Raw genomic sequence first — 21,247 nt, 5'->3', positions numbered from 1 at the left:
ACAGTCTGTAACACAGGCCTGTTTTATGGTGTTAATCCCTCTCTGTTCCTCTGGTGTTGTTTTTCACCACTTCCTCCTTCCAGCTATACCACCATAGATGGAACTGACCGACTATAGCAGGCCTACAGTTTTTTTAATGATATTGTACTGAACACATTATTGTAAAGTGACTTACCTACGCCTAAGCTATGTGTTTTCTTTCTGTGTGTAACAGGGGGAGGCTGGTTTGCTGGGAGAGAAGGGGGAGAGGGGCATGGATGGACTCCCAGGATTTAAGGTGAGACATATCCTGTCGCCTCCACACTAATACATGAGAGGTTGTTTCTCCTATATGGACACAGCCAATTCAAAGGCTTTTGTTCAACTGTTTGTGTTTGCGTGTATTTTGTAGGGAGACAAAGGAGATATCGGAGAGCAAGGCACCCAGGGAGACTTGGTATGTGTACACAGCCTAATCACCACCAAAGATCATGTTCACAGTTGTCTGAGGCTACCTTTTTATGTACTTTTTTGTGTGATTATTTGATGCTCATGAGCATCTCAATCTCTCTCTCTCTGTATATATATATATCTCAATATCTCTCTTTCTCGCTGTCTCTTTCTCAATATCTATCTCTCTATCTCTTTCTCAATATCTTTATCTCTTTCTCAATATCTATCTCGTTATCAATATCTATGTCTTTCTCAATATCTCTCTATCTTTTTCTCAATATATTTACCTCTTTCTCAATATCTCTATCTCTTTCTCAATATCTCTCTCTCTATCTCTTTCTTAATATATATCTCTCCATCTCTCTCTTTCTCTTTCCCTCGATGACTCTCTCTCATTCTCTCTCTCTTTTCTTCTCCACTTCTCTTAGGGTTATCCTGGTGAAAAGGGGGTTCCTGGGTCTACTGAGGTCATTGACTTCAATGGGAAGCTACTAGAAGCCTTCCAGGTGAGACCACCCAGTCAGAGACGTAGACAATGTGTTTGAAGGCCCATAGAGTATCATAGAATGATCCCGACAGACTTAACACGCTGCTCTTCCTTCCTGACAGGCCATCCAGACCATCAGTGTCGGGGTAAACCACTGTCACACATCACGGCGTTGTAGATGTGGTCTGTGTAGTCAGTGTGTTCTCACACACACTAATGCATAGACATAGGCGCATAAACTCATACACGTGAGCATACACACGGGTGCCTGTGTACACATGTAGCTTCTAAGACCAGAGTGAACAACCACTGAGTGTTTGTGTAAGGAGGACACTCTGTCCCACAGCCCTGACATCAGACACATTAGATATCACTACTCCATCACCCACAACCACCAACTAACCGGAGACATAAAACTAAAGTTTCCTGCAACCAGCCACTGTCCTCTCATACATATATATATATATACAGGATGCAACACCAAGCTACCATAAATACCTAACAGCTGGAACACAGCCTCTGATATTACATAGCCTGGAGTGACATTCTCAATCATGCAGAATCAAAACATCATTCATTTCACTTTTCAAATGTCTTTTTTCCATACTGTGTTATTGTTGCCTCACATGATTATGCGGCTTGAAGTTAACCCTGCTGTGTGGCGGTGTGATCTGTGATGTTGCTTGGCTTGAGAGAACTAGAATGATATAATATCCTATTTGCGATTTTTTTTCTTGCTCAATCTAGTAAAGAGAGAGGGAGATGTCTTTTAACTCATTTCACAGTCTAGGCACAAACATCTTCTCTTCATGCTGGGCCCCATGCTACATGCTAATAAGAGATCCCTATCTCTTCACTGGCGTGTGCTTCGGATTCAAAAACACTATCTACATGGGGTCCCCAGGTTTAGAGTAGGCCCGTGCATGCTATGCTTGAGACATGACTGAGTTACACATGAGCTGGTCACAACATAGACCTGAGATCTCATCAGTGTTCTGAAGCCTATCTATATTAGTTTACATACTGGTGAACTCTTACCCAACCCAAATCCGTTTTGAATCATTTCACTTGCTTCGTGATGGGCCATATTGATTCCATCCACATTTGGGTGATGCAATTGGTGCTTCAGAATTCATTCATTTGTTTTTACAGCTTTCTAAGTATCCGTGTGGGTGGCCATCGTTTCAGAAGATGGAGTAACTTGGAACAATAGTTGTTTGTAAACCCTTTCCGTTGCCATAGTTTTGCCAGAGCACAAAACAAAAACCTGGAAGAGAGGGGATGGAGAAATCAACATGTATTATACACCTCTGGGAATTAATCGGATTTCCATCTTTGATTGCTTCAAGAGGTCACACACTGCCTCTGCTTTGTGGCGAAGCACCACCACCGGAGGCACAATGGCTCCATGTCCCTCACATACAGCATGCAGAAATAGAACCATGCATTAGCAACTAAGGCCTAGGGTCAGCCTTCTCAGCCCTAACCCAGGAACCATCCATGCTGCACTGAGAAAATGTCAGTCTGAGTCCAGGCTTCCATTCTCCTGCCCTTAGAGGTTGACTCCATCCTGCCCCATTAATTGTGTGGTTAGAAGAGGTTAGGATGCTATGGATGCTATGGTAATAGCTCTGGCTAGGTCAATAGGGCTGTATCCTCTTTTAGGTTTACTGCTGGTGGGTGCTGGAGGTCTTTGCTGTGGTGTGTGTGTGTGTGTGTGTGTGTGTGTGTGTGTGTGTGTGTGTGTGTGTGTGTGTGTGTGTGTGTGTGTGTGTGTGTGTGTGTGCGTGCGTGTGTGCGTGCGTGCGCCATCCCCAGCTCCTTGCTGGACTTGATCCACTTTCCTATTGTTTGCTCAAGACTCCAGTCCTTCTCTGAGAGTTCAACCCCGGGTTAATAATAAACCAGCCATGTCGTGTGACATGATGCCAAGGCATTGTGTTCAGCCAACCGCATAACCTGATCCAATAGATCAATTTTATTGCCGATTTGCACCAAAGCATCCATAGCAAAGCTGGTCCTCATCAGAGAAAGGAGAATAATGATCCGTTAGTTTACTGAGAGTGTTGTATTGTGAAATCCACCATCCATCCACAATGTTTTTCTGTTTTTGCCCTACACTGGCGTCTTGAATCCCACAATTGCTCTAAGGATAATACATACATAATCCACTGACTCTGAGTTAGTATGCTTGTCTGAGCGGACCTACTCAACAAACGATCACAAACAATCACTGCCTGATGAAGTGATGGAATTGGATATACGTAGATTTATCCATGGATTTGATTGTAATTCTACTAACAGACTACTGAGACAGATCGACTTGCCTGGCTGATGTTTTGTATTTTGTGTAACCTCTCTGTCTGTCTGTCCCTTCCTAGGGCCCACCAGGTTTACCGGGGCCCCCAGGTCCCCCAGGAGGAAAGGTAGGGTCTTATTTATATACACATGCCATCTCTTCTATCCATTGTGTCTGAATCAATGGAAGTCAATACTCTTTGAAGGTAAATTGTCAGTTGGAACTTGTGTCTTTTCCTCACTACTCCAGGGAGAGCTAGGCTTGCCTGGGACATCTGGACTAGATGGGGAGAAGGTACAGACACTCTTTTTTTTATAACCCACGTTGAATCACTGTGTCACTCCAATGTTTAGAAATGTTGCACATTTATATATTGAATTCACTTATTATCTGGAATGATAATGCACATGATTAATCAGAGTTGTCCTGAATCTCTCACCTCTCACCCTTTGACCTCTAACCTTCTCTCCTCTTTACGGTCCGAAGGGAGATATGGGGGAGACGGGGTCGATCGGAGAGAAAGGAGAGAAAGGAGAGATGGGTCTCTCTGGGCCAGGGGTAAGTAGACAGACGGGAATCCAAAGTAATAACCCCTTTCATCAGAGGTGTATACATATTGTCGAGTAGCCTACTGCAAAGAGATTTAAATCCCCCCTCTCTGTCTGTCTCAGGGGATGGATGGACAGAAGGGGGACAAGGGGGACTCCAGGCTGGAAGATAACCTGGTAAGTAAAGCACACGGGTGTATACGGTATTCACACACTCAATAGTTGTCGTTGAATCTGTATCATATTGGCATTGAACGCTGCTTCATGTGGAGCATAGCTTGGCAGACAGTTGAATTACATATGGTCTGTATCTCAAAGGACACCATTGGAGATACAACCATTGATATGTTTATCATCTTTAATGTGTTTGTTGTTCTGTTATTCAGGTTCAGATGATTTCTCAGCCAGGCCCTCCCGGCCCCCCGGGACCCCCTGGACCTACAGGGTACATGGTGAGTGTCACTATAGGAGAGTGTCTGTGGGTCACCTAAAGAGTTTCACCCCTCTGTTCCCCAATATGATGTGGCTGAATCATTTCAGATACTTAAGACTGACATGAAATGATATCTTTGTGTGTTCCAGGGCCATCATGGAACGCCTGGCCCTAAGGTAAGACTAGAAGGCCATAGAGGTGCAGTAATGTCTGTCTTCATGTTGTATTTGTCACGTGCTTCGTAAACAACAGGTGTAGACCAACAGTGGAATGCTTACAGTGCCTTGCAAAAGCATTCATCCCCCTTGGCATTTTTCCTATTTTGTTGCATTACAACCTGTAATTTAAATTGATTTTTATTTGGATTTCATGTAATGGACATACAACAAAAAAAAATCAAAATTGGTGAAGTGAAATTGAAAAAATAACTTGTTTCAAAAAATTCAAAAAAATAAAAAACTGAAAAGTGGTGTGTGCATGTGTATTCAGCCCCTTTGGTATGAAGCCTCTAAATAAGATCTGGTGCAACCAATTGCCTTCAAAAGTTATATAAAGTCCACCTGTGTGTAATCTAAGTATCACATGATCTGTCACATGATCTCAGTATACCTGCTCTGAAAGGCCCCAGAGTCTGCAACACCACTAAGTGAGGGACATCATCATGCAAGCGGCACCATGAGGACCAAGGAGCTCTCCAAACAGGTCAGGGACAAAGTTGTGGAGAAGTACAAATCAGGTTTGGGTTATAAAAAAAGATCAGAAACTTTGAACACCCCACGGAGCACCATTAAATCCATTATTAAAAAATGGAAAGAATATGGCACCACAACAAACCTGCCAAGAGAAGGCCGCCCACCAAAACTCACAGATGAGGCAAGGAGGGCATTAATCAGAGAGGCAACAAAGAGACCAAAGATAACCCTGAAGGAGCTGCAAAGATTGGAGTATCTGTTCATAGGACCACTTTAAGCCGTACACTCCACAGAGCTGGGCTTTATGAAGAGTAACCAGAAAAAATCCAATGCTTAAAGAAAAAAATAAGCAAACACGTTTGGTGTTCGCCAAAAGGAATATGGGAGACACCCAAACATATGGATGAATGTATCTGGTCAGATGAGACTAAAATGAACTTTTTGGCCATCAAGGAAAATGTTATGTCTGGTGCAAACCCAACACCTCTCATCACCCAGAGAACACCATCCCCACAGTGAATCATGGTGGTGGCAGCATCATGCTGTAGGGATGTTCTTCATCGGAAGGGACTGGGAAACTGTCTAGAATTGAAGAAATTATGGATGGTGCTAAATACAGGGAAATTCTTGAGAGAAACCTGTTTCAGTCTTCCAGAGATTTGAGACTGGGACAGAGGTTCACCTTCCAGCAGGACAATGACCCTAAGCATACTGCTAAAGCAACACTCGAGTGGTTTAAGGGGAAACATTTACATTTCTTGGAATGGCCTAGTCCAAGCCCAGACCTCAATCCAATTGAGAATCTTTGGTATGATTTAAAGATTACTGTACACCAGCGGAACCCATCCAACTTGAAGGAGCTGGGGCAGTTTTGCCTTGAAGAATGGGAAAAAATCCCAGTGGCTAGATGTGCCAAGCTTATAGAGACATACCCCAAGAGACTTGCAGCTGTAATTGCTGCAAAAGGTGGCCTACAAAGTCTTGACTTTGGGGGGGTGAATAGTTATGCAGGCACAAGTTCTCTTTTTTGTCTTATTTCTTGTTTGTTTCACAATAAATAAATAAAATGCATCTTCAAAGTGGTATGCATGTTGTGTAAATCAAATGATACAAATCCCCCAAAAATCCATTTTAATTCCAGGTTGTAAGGCAACAAAATAGGAAAGGTGCCAAGGGGGGTGAATACTTTCACAAGCCACTGTACTTACAGACCTTTCCCAACAATGCAGAGAGAAAAAAAAGTTAAACAAACACACAATGAGTAATGATAACTTGGCTTCACCGAGTCTTTGTGCAGGGGTACAAGGTAATTGAGGTAGATATGGACATAAAGGTAGAGATAAAATGACTAGGCAACTAGATAGATAATCTGTACGTGCTCTTGACTGTTGTAGAGTGTACTGAGCATAATGTGTTCCCATGCAGGGAGAGCCTGGAGACAAAGCTAAAGGGGAGAAGGGAGACATTGGACCTGCTGGACTGAGGGTGAGTGATACTGTAGAATAATAGATTATGAGCTGCACCCGCTGGTGATGATATCTAACGTGTCTGTCCTCCCCAGGGTGTTGATGGCCCTCAGGGTCCCCCTGGCTCCACAGGATTGGTGGGTCTCCCAGGGACCAAAGGAGAGAAGGTGGGTGACGCCCTCATTATCAAATTACCTTAGCATATTAGGCTTACGATCATTGCATGTCATGGTTTTTCATGGTCTTGGTCATGGTGGTACTGATGCATTCAATAATGTGTGTGTTGACAGGGCAAGTCTGGGGAGCCTGGAATGGATGTAAGTATGAAATAGTGTTTTTGAACTTTGACCTACCAGACTATATGACACTGGGGATTTCACTGCAGCCCACACTAACCTGTTCCTCCCTCTACAGGGTTTCCCAGGCCTGATTGGAGAGAAGGGAGACCGGGGAGACAGAGGAGACAAGGTGGGAGGAGCATGTTCTTCCCTTCTCTAGCCCACAGTTCTGCTATTATGCATACACATCACAATCAGTGTTGCTGCACCTGTATGCTTACCTGCCACCATTGAAGCAGGTCTCGCCAATTTAAAGTTGGTGGGTTAGCCAAGACATGTTCATTCCATTAAACATTGGTTAAAGATCTGAGATGGTTGTAATGGTTATTGTACGGTCACTGTTACTACAGTGACTACTTGGTGATGAACCATAAATACACAGGCGTGCTGTAGGGAGCTGTAGTTGTAAATACACTGGGGTGAGTTGTAGTTCTAAATATGTCCACCAAAATACACGACGTGAAACCTGCATGATGAGCATTCGAAATCCTGTTTTCCCTCATCAGTATTTGAAGTCTCTGTGATGTGACAACCACTATGCTAGTCTACATCATTCACCCTCCCCATCTGGGGCCAAAGTACCAATAAACAACCATTTGCCTTTGTAAGCTATGCCTTTAATGAAAGTAATAAAGATAAATGAAGTAAATATGAGTGTTTAAACCTTTTCCCGGGGTAGCTCTTATAAAACAAGGGTTTCATATTACTGTAGTTTACCAGTAAACTACTAGAATTTTGGTATTTATCAAAGATTTTATGTAATCTAACACAAGACATCTAATGGCCCTTTTGGGTACTTCAGATTATCAGAGGAGTCTGTAATTACTCTGTTCCTCTTTCTGGCCCCATCACATGTAAAATATATGAAATATGAATGGATTGTAAATAAGAAATGACAAAGCTACAAAACATTATGCTAAATACAAACCGTCAATTTAGGGTGTGTCCGTAAAAGCAGATCGCCAGAGTGAATTTATGAACACACCCTTAGTGCATCCCTTTGGTGATAATATGAGAGTTTCAGCATGAAATATCCTTTATATATATTTTTTAACACTTGTTTTTTTTACTATGTCAATATGTATTTAGTTGTCTATGTTTTGGCGTCAAACTGGCGGCAGTTGTGAAAAAAGATAAATAGTCGGATGATTTGTGGAGGTAATTGAAACAATGCAATTGTTGATTAGATGCTATTTCATTAATTAGGTTATTTTCCCTTGAACCAATTGTTCTTTCTATTAGAAACTGGTTTATCTCCGCTGCAGCAGAGTGCTCTATACTTCATTCCACTTCTGCATAGTTGTCTTGCTGGACTGTTGGTCTCTTCTGATTCAGGTGTTGTGCTGTTAGCATGGGGGGTAGTGGGGTGAGGGGGTGTTGGACACTCTGCAAGGGGCCCGATGGTACAGGGTGGTGTTGGACACTCTGGATGGGGCCCGATGGTGTAGACACAAGATTGAAGTGCTTTTGAACAGGCAGTAGGTGCCAGGTGCACCGGTTTGAGTGTGTCAAGAACTGCAACGCTGCTGGGTTTTTCACGCCCAACAGTTTCCCGCGTGTATCAAGAATGGTCCACCACCCAAAAGACATCCAGCCAACTTGACACAACTGTGGGAAGCATTGGAGCCAACATGGGCCAGCAACCCAGTGAAATGCTTATGACACATCAAATATTTTTCACATCTTCGACATAGGAATCATTGCAAAACCTCTTGCATGATCGCTTATACACAATTTTAGGTCCAGTCATTGGAACTTAGTTTTTTCCAGATATGCCTATTATATTATGATCAATACATCCAATGGGTGTGGATACGGCTTTAGATCAGATTTCTGCCACATTAGTAAAGATGTGATCAAAACACGTGGATGATTTAGTTCCTGTTCTGTTTGTAAATACGCTGGTAGGTTGACTGATAACCTGACCCAGATTGCAGGCATCGTGTTACAGCTTGAAGCTTCTTTTTGAGGGGACAGCTGGATGACAACCAGTCAATATTTAGGTCACCCAGAAAATATACCTCTCTGTTAATATCACATGCATTATTGAGCATTTCACACGTATAGTCCAAAATACTGACTTTTCGCACTCGGTGGTCTATAGCATCTTCCCACAAGAATAGATTTTAGGTGAGGCAGATGAATCTGTAGTCATATTACTTCTACGTCTTCTGACTTGAGATCTTTCTCTCAGCCTAACAGGAATATGACTCTGGACATACATACAAACACCTCCTCCATTTGCATTTCTATCTCTCCAATGTATTCTATAACCATGTACAGCTACTACTGCATCGTCGAAGTAATTATCTAAGTGTGTTTCAGAGATGGACAGAATATGTATGCTTTCTGATGTTCGTAAGTTATACATTTTATGAATCTTGTTTCTCAGGCTACATATGTTAATATGGGAATTGTTTTTGTCCTTTTCTGGGTTGCTATTTTTTGTGATATTCTGAGAGGCTGATCCGAGGTAGACATGTCAGAGTAGTGTTGGGTGAGGTACTCTGAAAATATAGTTTATCAAGCCACCAACTACTTCACACTGGAAGAAGTTGAGCTACAGTAAAGCTACCCTTAACGGAAATAAAGCTGAAGTTGCTTTGAAATCTACCTCGTGAAAAATTATCATATCTAAATCTGAAATGTCATATAATAAAAATGTTGTGGGGGTTTTGCGAGAAAAGCCTATGTTTTTGGTTGAAAATATAGTGTTTAGTTCCAGTAGTTCCCTTCGCCATTGCAGGCAACAACAAAAAATGATTGACTACTGAAAACACTACAAAGATTATAATTTAGTTCAACTTCAACCAAGGTACTGCAACATGTCATTGAATTACTAGTTGAATTTCATTTAGTGGAACTACTCCCCAACACTGCATGTCTGACCTCCCTCTCTCTCTCTCTCTCTCTCTCTCTCTCTCTCTCTCTCTCTCTCTCTCTCTCTCTCTCTCTCTCTCTCTCTCTCTCTCTCTCTCTCTCTCTCTCTCTCTCCCTCTCTCTCTCTCTCTCTCTCTCCCCTCTCTCTCTCCCCTCTTTCTCTCTCTCTCTCTCTCCTCCCCCTCTCTCTCTCTCTCTCTCTCTCCAGGGTGACCGGGGACGGTGGGGAAGAGAGGTCTGAAGGGCGGTAAGGGGGAGCAGGGTCCTCCTGGACTGGACCAGCCCTGTCCTGTGGTATGTCACACTCAACTGTGACCTTTCGTCCATGAGCCTATGGACATTTAGCTCCTTTGACCCAGACTTGATCAAATATGTAACAACTATATGTAATTGCATTTGTAGATACTTCACTATTTACTTTTTTCATTTCCATCTCTATTTCTATGATTTCTTACTACAGTGCCTTCAGACAGTAATCACACCCCTTGACCTTTTCCACATGTTGTTGTGTTACAGCCTGAATTTAAAAAGCATTATTAAATTGTGATTTTTTTTTCTCCACTGGCATACAGTACACAAAATACCCCAAAATGTCAAAGTGGAATGTTACGTTTTTTTGGCATTTTTACAAATTAATCAAAAATGAAAAGCTGAAAAGTCTTGAGTCTCTAAGTATTCAACCCCTTTGTTATGGCAAGCCTAAATAAGGCCAGGAGTAAAAATGTGCTAAACAAATCACACTCAAGTCACACTCTGTGTGCAATAATAGTGTTTAACATGCTTTTTGAATGACTACCTCATCTCTGAACCCCACACATACAATTATCTGTAAGGTCTGTCAGTCGAGCAGTGAATTTTAAACACAGATTCAACCACAAAGACCAGGGAGTTTTTCCAATGCCTCACAAAAAAGGAAACCTATTGCTAGATGGGTAAAGAAAGTTATTAATTACACTTTGGATGGTGTATCAATACACCCAGTCACTACAAAGACACAGCTGTCCTTCTTAACTCAGTTGCCGTAAAGAGGAAGGAACCGCTCAGGGATTTCAACATAGGCCAATGAAACAGTTATAGAGTGTAATGGCTGTGATAAGAGAAAACTGAGGATGGATCAACAACATCGTAGTTACTCCACAATACTAACCTAATTGACCGAGTGAAAAGAAGGAAGCAAATCCAATACAACACATTACTGAGTACCACTCTCTATGTTTTCAAGCATAGTGGTCGCTGCATCATGTTATGGGTATGCTTGAAATTGTTAAAGACTGGGGAGTTTTTAGGATAAAAAATAAATGGAATGGAGCTAAGCACAGGCACAATCCTAGAGGATTGGCAAACAGTTGCAATGTAGTACGCTACTCGTGTGTTTTCCACCAGACACTGGGAGATGAATTCAACTTTCAGCAGGATAATAACCTAAAACACAAGGCCAAATCTACGCTGGAGTTTTCTTACAAGGAAGACAGTGAATGTTCCCGAGTGTGCCGAGTTACAGTTTGTACTTAAAACTACTTGGAAATCTATCGCAATGCCTGAAAATGGTTGTCTAGAAATGATCAACAACCAATTTGAAAGAGCTTGAGGAATTTTGAAAAGATTAGTGGGCAAATGTTGCACAATCCAGAGGTAGAAAGCTCTTACAGACTTACCCAGAAAGACTCACAGATGTAATCACTGTCAAAGGTGCATCTACAAAGTATTGACTCATGGTTGTGAATACTTATGAAAATGAGATTTTTATGTATTACATTTTTATTTGTGGTTGCAGTATGTGTAATAAAAATATATCAAAATATGTTTTCACTTTGTCATTATCATGTAGTGTGTGTACGTTTGAATCCAATTTGAATTCAGGCTGTAATACAACAGAATGTGGAATAAGTCAAGGGGTTTGACTACTTTCTGAAGGCACTGTATATGGTATTCTGTGTCTATGGGGTGAATGTACGTTCAGAGTGTGTGTAACACTAGGTTGGCTCTTGCTGACAGGGTTCTAGTGGGACTAAAGGACTTTCTGATGAGGAGGTACAGTCCGCTCCTCCTCCTCTTCCTCCTTCTGGCCCTGAGGCCTCCTGTCCTTTGGTACAGTATCTCTACCTGTTTCTACCTTTCCACCTCTTTCCTGCATTGTGTGTCTGCCTTTTTTCCCTTTTCTATCCCATGTCCCTTAGTCCGCTGTCCCATTCCATTGTGTGTTTGCAATCTGAATTCTGTCTTCTTTTTTTTACATCAGTAGGCAGGATGGTCACAGGAATCCATAGATCAGTATAATTCCAGCTTCATATTGTTGTTTTTCTTATAAAGATTGTGCTGAGTTGCGTTGTGGTCTCGGTGTGGTTGCCGGTTGTTAATGTGCTGACTTGCATGTGGGATGGTATTGTGCTTTTAGAAGCTAAAATAACTATGCATGCTGGTGATTGCACACTCTACACATCAGCACCTACAGCCAGTGAGCTCACTGAGACTCTTGGCAAGGGGTTTACAGTCAGTATTCGAATGGGTAAGGACCAATAAACTGGTCTTAAATACAGCCAAAAACCAAAAGTATTGTATTTGGTTCAAAGCATTCTCTTAGACCTAAACCTCAACTGGAGTGGTCCATGAAAGGTGTGACATTGGATAGTCAGCTACCATGGTCAAGACATATTGACCAAGTTGTTGTGAAGATGGGGTGAGGTATGTCTGTTTTTTACACAAACACCACTTGTACTAGTTGTTCTTGATTACTATCCGGTAATATGGTCAAGTGCAGCAAGGAAACAATAAATAAAGCAGCACGCCTTGGACCTTAACTGCACACATAGATCTAACATCAACAACATGCATGATGGTGTTTCATGGCTGACGGTTGAGGAGAAATTAACTACCTTTCTTCTAGTCTTTTTAAGAAACATTTGTGTGTTGAAAATGCCAAACCACATGCAATACACCTATTGGCATACACCTCAAACAGACATGCATACCTCACCAGACACGCCACTATGGGTTGCTTCACTATACCCAAACCATAAACAGATTTAATGTGTCACTCAGTTATCTATAGCATGTCATAGTGGAATGCTCTGCCATAAGAGGCAAAAAGCAAGTTTAGCTTTAAAAAAAAAAACAGATTAAAAAAAATATTGTATCACAGCAGCTCTCCTCTTTCTAAATATCTAATTTAACTGTATATAAGAATATGAATATGTACAGTATGAACAGTGTGTAAATAGTATTTTTGTTGTTTCTCGGTGTCTTTCCAATATATGACTCTTATTTAATTACATGTGTTATTATTATTATCATTATTTGCTCCTATGCTGTATATATACAGAGTATATACAGTATACTGTATATTGAATTTAATGTCCTTGGCTATAACTGTTCTGTACTTTGTCATGTTATTTGTATGTTTTATGTGGACCCCAGGAAGAGTAGCTGCTGCATGTGCAGTAGCTAATGGAGATCCTAATAAACTAAACTAAAATGTAGTGTTTTCACCCTACATGATGTGAAACTGCCCCACTGACCATCCCTGTCTCTTGTTCTCTTATCCACAGGGGCAGGATGGACTGCCCATACCAGGATGCTGGCACAAGGTGAATGAACGGTGGTAGATTCTAACACCCAGGGTTGCTTAATACCTGCCTGAGTTATATGTAGTACATTCATTCACAACCACATGCACTGTGATGAGGGGACATTCTCTATCAAACCAGAGCTTCAAGATAATAAACAATGAACAACGCAATGTGCATTGCCCAACTTAGATTATTTTTACTGATTCCAATAAGCATGTATTAAACCCAATATATAAATGTTATTGGGGTGTGAGTATGATTATAATATGTATGTTATATAATCATCATCTTATGAGTGTGATTATAAGATGACGAATGAAGCAGGTATTACAGAGCTGCAGTGATTTGCTAACATTAGTGTTGTTCTTGACCTGTGACCCCCACTAATCCCTACTCTCCTTCTCTTGCAGTGATGACTAACATCAAGCATGGCCGCTGTACATATTGATATGGTATATATTGCAACTGAATACTACATCGCATTTATGTTCTTTTTTTGCCCTTTTATGGGAACGTTTTATATAATATATAGAGATATTTTTGTTCGTTATTTTGAGTCAACAATATTAACCAGACCGCATATATCGATCGATACAGATATTTTTTGTACACATAGACTCTGGATATAAAGTAAAATGGAGTCAATGAGACACAGACATCTTTGAGAAACATCCAGACAGAGAAATAAGGCAGCAAACAGACTCCAAACCTAACGGACATACAGACACATGCTGGAAAGTAGATGGATAGGGAGAGTGGTCTTACTAATGGAGTCTCGTCTGCCATATTGCTGCCTGGCCGTTCATTTTGCATGGGAGTGTGTGTGTTCGCGCCCCCCTGCTCAACCCCACGGATGGACAGACCCCCTGGTGTGGTAAATGGAGGAGTGTAGGTCAGTGCTCTCTTCTCCGCTCTCTGTTTTATAAAGGAGGAGAAGGACGAGGAGAGGAGGAGACAGAAACTCAAACGCAAGCGTCTCGCTCTCTCTCAGCCCAGAGGGGAGAGCAGGCCTGGAGGACAGAGGGAAGACGTGGGAGAAACAGACAGTCATGGGAGCAAAGAGGACAGACAACCTCTATTGAGAGAGTCATGAAACAGTTCCGTGCAATTAAGTTCACTGAAGAATAGTGAGATCCTGCATTATGGAAAAATACCAGTAGAGGGCGACACAGAACACCACATTTACACTTTCACCTGAAGAGGAATCTCACCCATTGGCTGTTGTCGTTTTTTTTACCACACTCACAGTTGGTTCTGGGCTACAGAGGCAAGACTTTTCCTATGATTACATAATAATAATAATAATATATGTCTGTGGATTCACCTGACGGATATGATGAAAATGTTTTTATGATATGAAGTATGACAATTTAATTTGTTGCTCTTCTTTACTTTAGTGTTTCCATTTAATAAAGTGCATGATCAACACAAGTCACAGCATTATATAAAGTAGCTTCCCTCATACCAGCACACTAAGGCAATAAGTTACTGAGGTATTTACTTTGCAAAGAACAATCTCTAAACAGTCTTTCCATGTAAAATGCCACGCATCGTTTCTTTATACAGATGGATTTTTGTGTGTGCGTGGGTGACACTACCGGGAGTGATGACAAGTGTGATGTTTTATTTGATTTTGATCTAGTTCAGTTACATTTGCATTCCTGTGCATGGACGTGTTTGTATAATATACAGATGCATACTAAGTTCATTGTGTTAAATTCAAAGTCAGAATTGAAGGAGCCATTTGCAGTATTAACAAATATGGAGTAATCCATCAAATGAAGATGAATATGAAGTTCATTTGAATATTAAGTCACTTTGTGATTTTATATGGCATTCATCAGATGCCAAATAGAAATATCACATCAGTATTTTCTGACAGTGTTGACAGTACAGTGTTGAAGACACGTTTTATTTAAGTATTATCACTTAACCTTAGCTAAAGAGACATTTAGATGAAATACTGTTCTCTCAACAACAGTATGAATTCTTGCTGCTGACTTAAAATTGTATTGTTTGTTTTTCTTAACCAATGAGTTTAGTTATATAAGACAAGAGTTCACAGACTGAAGTACAATAATGTACCCAAAGTCATTGATTTAATAATAGTTATACTCATTGATCCACATTGACTAAAAGGTCATCATTGACGGTTGGTTTCACTATACCTACTTGTTTGTTTTTTTATACATTATCACATCATGAATGACATTTTTTCATTTTTTTTTCTGATTTACATGTTTCTTTTGTGACTTTATGGATTGTCTTTTGGAGATGTATCTTCTTGGTGCTCGATCACTCTTTCTAACTTTATGAATTCTCTTTTAGAAATCTATCTACTTGGTGCTCGATCACTCTGCGTTTCTGTTTTTCTCAAGTCTTCCTGTATGGTCCACACACAACACACACAACACATACACACACACACACACACACACGCACCTCAATTTCAATGTCAAGAGCACATGGCATATATAAGTAACTTGTCTTGTGGGTTTCACTATACCACATTTATGCTATTAAGATAATAAACAACTAGTTCATTATATTGTACTTTATTAATGTACCATTTCCAGTATTTCTAATTCACAAAGTGTTATATTTGAAACTGGGATGTAAGTACACAATCATATTTGTTGTTTCCTTCAACCCTGTCATTTAAAGGCCCAGTGCAGTCACTGTGAAAGTGTGAACAAATTTTATCAGTGTTATTTCCTAATAGTTCCTGATTGAAAATACAATCTACACAGGACCTTTCTATTCAGCAGGTTTTCATGGGCGGGAGGTTGGTAAATTGGTTAATAGACCAATACAAAGTAGACTTTAAACCTCTCCCCATTTTAATTCAAATATATTACAGTAAGGGAATTAATTGTTACCAAGAAATGATTTGATATTGATATAAAAAAAAATGTCTGCATTGGGCCTTTGATGTTGGATATATGCAGCAATGTGTGTGGTACACTACCTTAACAAACTGGTGTTTCTCTGCAATATTACAGGTTTATTTCTTTGGCAGATATCCTCAGTTTCTCATTTTTAAGGAATAATTGCCATCCATTGGTGACACAATGTCTCAGTACAGTTTAGCGTGTTTTATAACAAAAATATTACAGTATTAGGTCGATTTTATGAGTTTGTTTATTTGGTTGTGTATTTGGTTGTAAAAATAATTAAGCTATTTTTGTAACTGCTATCTTTATCTTTGTATTATGTTACATCTGGTCAACTCAACATGTAGACTGAAATAAACTCCATAAAATATACTGTTACCTTCTTGCACCTCTTCCGGTCATTTGTTCTTAACAATCCTCACTCATATTTAAAAAATTGTAGGAAAAATAAAGTTATATAATTAAGAGGAAAATGTATTTTGCATTAGGAATAGTAGGCCTACTGTGTTATTCAGAGCAAAGGACCATAATGCATTCTGACTACAATCATTAGGCCACATTAGGCTACAATCTTGATCTGCTTGCAAACCCAAATTGACCCCCAAAAATATAGGGGATCCCACTTGAAATGTTTTCTTGCCTTTTTATTTAATCAAGGGACCCCATTTCAATATAAGGGACCCCAAGTTTGAGAACCTCTGCATTAGGCCTACTAATAAATCCAGAATGCATTAGAATGAAAGACCTGTGGCCTATTTTCATGGCCACCTATAAAGCAGTTACATTTATGAAACTGTAATTCAATTTTGGGATCCATTTTTGGGGATTACCACATGATTGCTACAATTATAACTTTGCAATGGTCTCTTTAATCTTTCTAATAATATTATGTTTGACATGGAAGAAGAGTAAAATCCAAGTAAAAATAATAATAAAACACACGGGCATGAAAGGGTTAAAACTGTTCTTCCCAGTGTACTCCGCGCGCGATCGACCCCTCAAAGGTTCTGCATCCGGGTCTGAACTTCCTTTTTCTCTGTGCCTAAATGTGAGAGGACCTAGGGAAACCTAGCCCTCAAACTAATCTATATCCATCCTTGAAAAAGGCACACTAAAACTTCGCCGAAATGACTGAGCAGATGACAGTAAGGGGCACCCTGAAGGGGCACAATGGTTGGGTCACCCAGATCGCGACTACCCCTCAGTTTCCCGATATGATTCTGTCTGCATCCCGAGGTAAGCGCTTCTCAGCCCGCTACAAATGGTCGGCGATATGGCTAACCCCAAGCATGTTACATTGCTAAATTGATGTGTAGCCGCGACGGCTTAAACAATGTAAATCATGAAAGTGAGCTCAATCAATGTAGGGGACAAGTCTTGCGTCAAACGCAATGTCTAGTGGACAAACTACTCTACAAGTAAGTTATGTCTGATTGCTAGCCCTTGAGAACAGACGTCGCCTGCTATGCCGACACACATCCACGTGCACCGCCAAGTGGACAAAATGTTCATTAGGCTCGCAATGAGAAATGCATTTCTAGATCTGACAATTGAATTGTAACTACCATAGCATTCTATTAAAAGTTTCTGTTTTGAGGACGCTATGATTGTGCTTGTCTGTCGGTAATTGTTGAAGGAAACATACCGGTAGTTGGCTGGCTAGCTTCCCATACTTAACGCGTCGATAGTTGGACAGATTGCATGGCAATGCATTTTTGCTTCTGTCAACCGTCCATGTTACATTAGTTAGCTAGGCTACCTTTGGTTGTTCACCTGCAATCTACCATTCTATACATTTATGTTTTTATTTTAAATGTATAATCAGTATTTCTCTTTCAGATAAGTCTATCATTATGTGGAAGCTGACTCGTGACGAGACCAACTATGGCATCCCCCAGCGTGCCCTGAAGGGACACTCTCACTTTGTGAGTGATGTAGTCATCTCCTCAGATGGACAGTTTGCCCTGTCCGGGTCCTGGGATGGGACGCTCCGCCTGTGGGATCTCACCACGTAAGTCTAGGGTTGTGGGGTGATGTAGTACCATACAGAGGTCTAAATTGTGTGCAGGCATCTGTACATCTGATTCTGGTCTGAACTGAAGACTAGGATCAGTTGCCTCATTTTGTCCTGGGTGGTTCATTGCTGAGCTGGAACAAAAGCCTACAGACATTCTAGGACCAGAGTTATCTGCCTCTGCCAACCTGTTTACACCCCTCCAGTCATATCAGGTCAGTGAGGATGAGGTTATCAATCCAACCATTTGGGTAAAGAGGGTTCACCCCTGGTGCATAAGCCCGGGAAGGAAATGTTGTTAGTTTCATATCATGCTGCAGTCAAAATGCTGGTTCTAAAGTGATGAAACTTCCGATGCCATCTGTATCCTTGTGATGATAAAGAGGCTGTTTCTGAATGCAACCTGCGCTTACCTGTGAAAGATGAGACGTGGATATCAGAATCATGTGCTGCCTTGGTTTCAATGTTGACTTGAACAACGCAATTACACCGGTTATTAGTCATCTGTAGTATGAAGATTTACACATGGACTCAACGGTTCTCTTCCTCTCCAGTGGCACCACCACCCGTCGCTTTGTGGGCCACACCAAGGACGTCCTGAGTGTGGCTTTCTCTGCTGACAACCGGCAGATCGTGTCTGGGTCTCGGGACAAGACCATCAAGCTGTGGAACACCCTGGGAGTCTGCAAGTACACCATCCAGGATGAGAGCCACTCTGAGTGGGTGTCCTGCGTGCGCTTTTCCCCCAACAGCAGCAACCCCATCATTGTCTCCTGTGGTTGGGACAAGATGGTCAAGGTACGGACAACGCTGCATACAGCACAAGTGACTCACTAGGACAGTTGGCTGCGTAGATTATTAAACGAAGCAGAAGTCTTTTTTTTAAATGGTTTGGTTACTGTAGATGTAATAAAATCAAGCTCTCTGAAGTGTTTTCCTGCTTTGCCCTGTGATTACAATGTGACATAATCACCCTGAGCCTCGGCTCTGACGACAAGTCCTGCAATGATGATGGGTACAGGAACAAGGCTGCGAATGTGTTAGACATTGCACGTTTGAAATGGTTCACCTCCAGCAGGTATTTTTCTAATCAGTGTACCCTGACACATGGCCTTCCCCACTGTTCTGTTTCTAGGTGTGGAACCTGGCCAACTGCAAGCTGAAGACTAACCACATTGGCCACACTGGCTACCTGAATACAGTGACAGTCTCTCCCGATGGCTCACTCTGCGCTTCTGGTGGAAAGGTATGATGAAAGCACTCCTAATATTTGCTATTACGTTATAGATTTAAGGTTGTCACTCTTCACCTGCAGTTTCTGCCTTTATTGAATTTGACGGGATTAGATTAAGTCACTGGATGGGTCTGTGGTTGATGTAATAACTTGGGGCTAGTTCTTGGTGTTAAATGTGGTGTTGCAAAGTTATGATGGAAATTCAAATGCCTTCTGTTTCACTATGATGATAAAGAGGCTGTTTCTGAATGCAACCGGCACTTTTGAAACGTAATTTAGTGTACTCAAACCTGCTTGCTGAGATTTGCCATTTAGGGTTATTGTTGATGGTTCGTATCCCCGGTGAACGGCCATGGACTACACTTAATTGCATGCCCAAGTTGCCCTGCAAAGCAAGCATGTTCATTTGCATTGTCCATTGGCTGACCTTTGACCCTGAATACCATAGGACGGTCAGGCCATGCTGTGGGACTTGAACGAGGGCAAGCACCTGTACACCCTAGACAGTGGTGACAACATAAATGCCCTCTGCTTCAGCCCCAACCGCTACTGGCTCTGTGCTGCCACCGGCCCCAGCATCAAGATCTGGGTAAGACTCCTACTCTCAGAATACATCAGCACTGTCTGTGCAGTTGGCTGGAAAGACGGTTTGGTGTTGTAATCTGTAATCAAACTACATTAGTCAAGGAGCAATGATGGAAAATTCCAATGCCATCTTATTTCTATGATGATAAAGAGGCTGTTTCTGAGCTCCGCTAACTGCGTCCTTTTCTGAAGCCATCTGTTGGACCTGAGAATGTGATTGTCATGTCCACATCAGAGTCGTTCCAATTTCATCACAACCCATTGTTTCTCAAAGCTATGCTCATCAGTCCCCTTCTCCCCCCTTCAGGATCTGGAGGGCAAGATCATTGTGGATGAGCTGAGACAGGAGGTTATCAGCACCAACAGTAAGGCTGAGCCCCCACAGTGCACCTCTCTGGCCTGGTCTGCTGACGGACAGGTACGTCCCACAGAGCTACGCTAGAACCCTGGGTTTACTTCTAGAACAGGGTCGTGTAATTTCAGTCTTCTCTCAGAAGATGGTGTCTGCTGGATTGTTGCCATGCCCTGTGATTACAAAGTGACATTTATTGCCTGAGCTTTGGCTCTGATGACAAGTCCTGCAATGATGATGGGTATAGAAACAGTAGTAGTAGTACATATTCATGCAATGTCAAGCACTTGGAGTCAAACCTAGTGGGAGCATTATACTTTAATATATTGTCAACGGCTTATTTTTTGCAACTTCTGGACATTTTCTTATTCTTCCCTTATTTTTCTCTTAACAGACCCTGTTTGCTGGCTACACGGATAACCTGATCAGGGTGTGGCAGGTTACCATCGGAACCCGATAAGGACCTTTTCAGATTTGATGACGAATAAAATACCGTTTTAAATGAACTTTGAGTGTCTTGTTTGTTTGAATACGTTTGCACTGTGGCACAATTTTAATGCATATTTTGTTGACCTTTTGTTATAATTGGGTTGTGATTCTGTAATAAAAGGGTGCGACATATTTTCACATTTGAGGTGTTTTGTAATTGTCAGTCAACATGTTACTGAGCTTCTGCGTTTCTCCACTTGCGGTCAAGAGGTCTAAATCTCTTGCCGTAATCTGTATCCTAGCAACAGTGCGAACGTCCATGGGACTGAGTAAACCTCTTCGAAAAGGTTCGTAGCTAGGAAGCGGACACTTTATTAAACTTTGGCAGCTTTACTATGGGTCTTCCTCGTCAGCCTGTAATGTGGTAAACGCTATTCCGTTACCAATTTGAACATGTTGTAAATTGACGTTATATTCGCGTCATCAGATTTTGCGATGGCGCCGTATTACTCAGACCCAGGCGAGAGCGAACGTTATGACAAACGCGTAAGAAATGTTTTATTTGGCCTTTAACTAGGCAAGTCAGTTAACAAATTCT

At 41.4% G+C, this 21,247-nt stretch overlaps 2 protein-coding genes across 8 annotated transcripts in view; both read left to right on the top strand.

Annotated features, from left to right (window-relative positions):
- LOC112220748 (collagen alpha-1(XXIII) chain) overlaps positions 1-16,413 on the top strand; it is a 220,710-nt gene extending 204,297 nt beyond the window's left edge. For 4 of the 7 annotated variants that reach the window (XM_042302905.1, XM_042302900.1, XM_042302906.1 and 1 more), the window contains 17 exons: positions 215-277; positions 392-436; positions 861-938; positions 1,042-1,065; positions 3,301-3,345; positions 3,468-3,512; positions 3,705-3,776; positions 3,890-3,943; positions 4,153-4,218; positions 4,349-4,375; positions 6,317-6,376; positions 6,453-6,524; positions 6,648-6,674; positions 6,772-6,825; positions 9,784-9,869; positions 13,121-13,159; positions 13,552-16,413. In XM_042302905.1, the coding sequence (XP_042158839.1) occupies positions 215-277; positions 392-436; positions 861-938; positions 1,042-1,065; positions 3,301-3,345; positions 3,468-3,512; positions 3,705-3,776; positions 3,890-3,943; positions 4,153-4,218; positions 4,349-4,375; positions 6,317-6,376; positions 6,453-6,524; positions 6,648-6,674; positions 6,772-6,825; positions 9,784-9,816 (765 nt within the window). In that variant the 3' untranslated portion in view covers positions 9,817-9,869; positions 13,121-13,159; positions 13,552-16,413. Of the gene's footprint in view, positions 1-214; positions 278-391; positions 437-860; positions 939-1,041; positions 1,066-3,300; positions 3,346-3,467; positions 3,513-3,704; positions 3,777-3,889; positions 3,944-4,152; positions 4,219-4,348; positions 4,376-6,316; positions 6,377-6,452; positions 6,525-6,647; positions 6,675-6,771; positions 6,826-9,783; positions 9,870-11,570; positions 11,664-13,120; positions 13,160-13,551 lie in introns of all 7 variants that reach the window. The other 3 variants (XM_042302902.1, XM_042302901.1, XM_042302904.1) reach the window with 3 other exon arrangements.
- A 645-nt stretch (positions 16,414-17,058) lies between these two features.
- On the top strand, positions 17,059-20,726 carry LOC112220747 (guanine nucleotide-binding protein subunit beta-2-like 1). The gene is made up of 7 exons (XM_024382616.2): positions 17,059-17,271; positions 17,875-18,046; positions 18,604-18,847; positions 19,185-19,295; positions 19,732-19,872; positions 20,176-20,286; positions 20,615-20,726. Exons 1-7 carry the CDS (start codon positions 17,163-17,165, stop codon positions 20,678-20,680), a joined length of 954 nt encoding a protein of 317 aa, XP_024238384.1. The 5' UTR covers positions 17,059-17,162; the 3' UTR covers positions 20,681-20,726.
- Positions 20,727-21,247: the final 521 nt, after the last annotated feature.

This window comes from Oncorhynchus tshawytscha, linkage group LG21 (assembly GCF_018296145.1).
Source record: "Oncorhynchus tshawytscha isolate Ot180627B linkage group LG21, Otsh_v2.0, whole genome shotgun sequence".
Classification (NCBI taxonomy): Eukaryota; Metazoa; Chordata; class Actinopteri; order Salmoniformes; family Salmonidae; genus Oncorhynchus; species Oncorhynchus tshawytscha.
The sequence above is the reverse complement of the archived record's forward strand: the minus strand, read 5'-3'. Positions and strand labels throughout refer to the sequence as shown.

Coding starts and splice junctions, on each gene's coding strand:
- LOC112220747 (XM_024382616.2), top strand. CDS start 17,163: ATGACTGAGCAGATGACAGTAAGGGGCACCCTGAAGGGGCACAATGGT. Junction 18,848..19,184: donor GTTGGGACAAGATGGTCAAG/GTACGGACAACG, acceptor TTCTGTTTCTAG/GTGTGGAACCTGGCCAACTG. Junction 19,296..19,731: donor TCTGCGCTTCTGGTGGAAAG/GTATGATGAAAG, acceptor TGAATACCATAG/GACGGTCAGGCCATGCTGTG.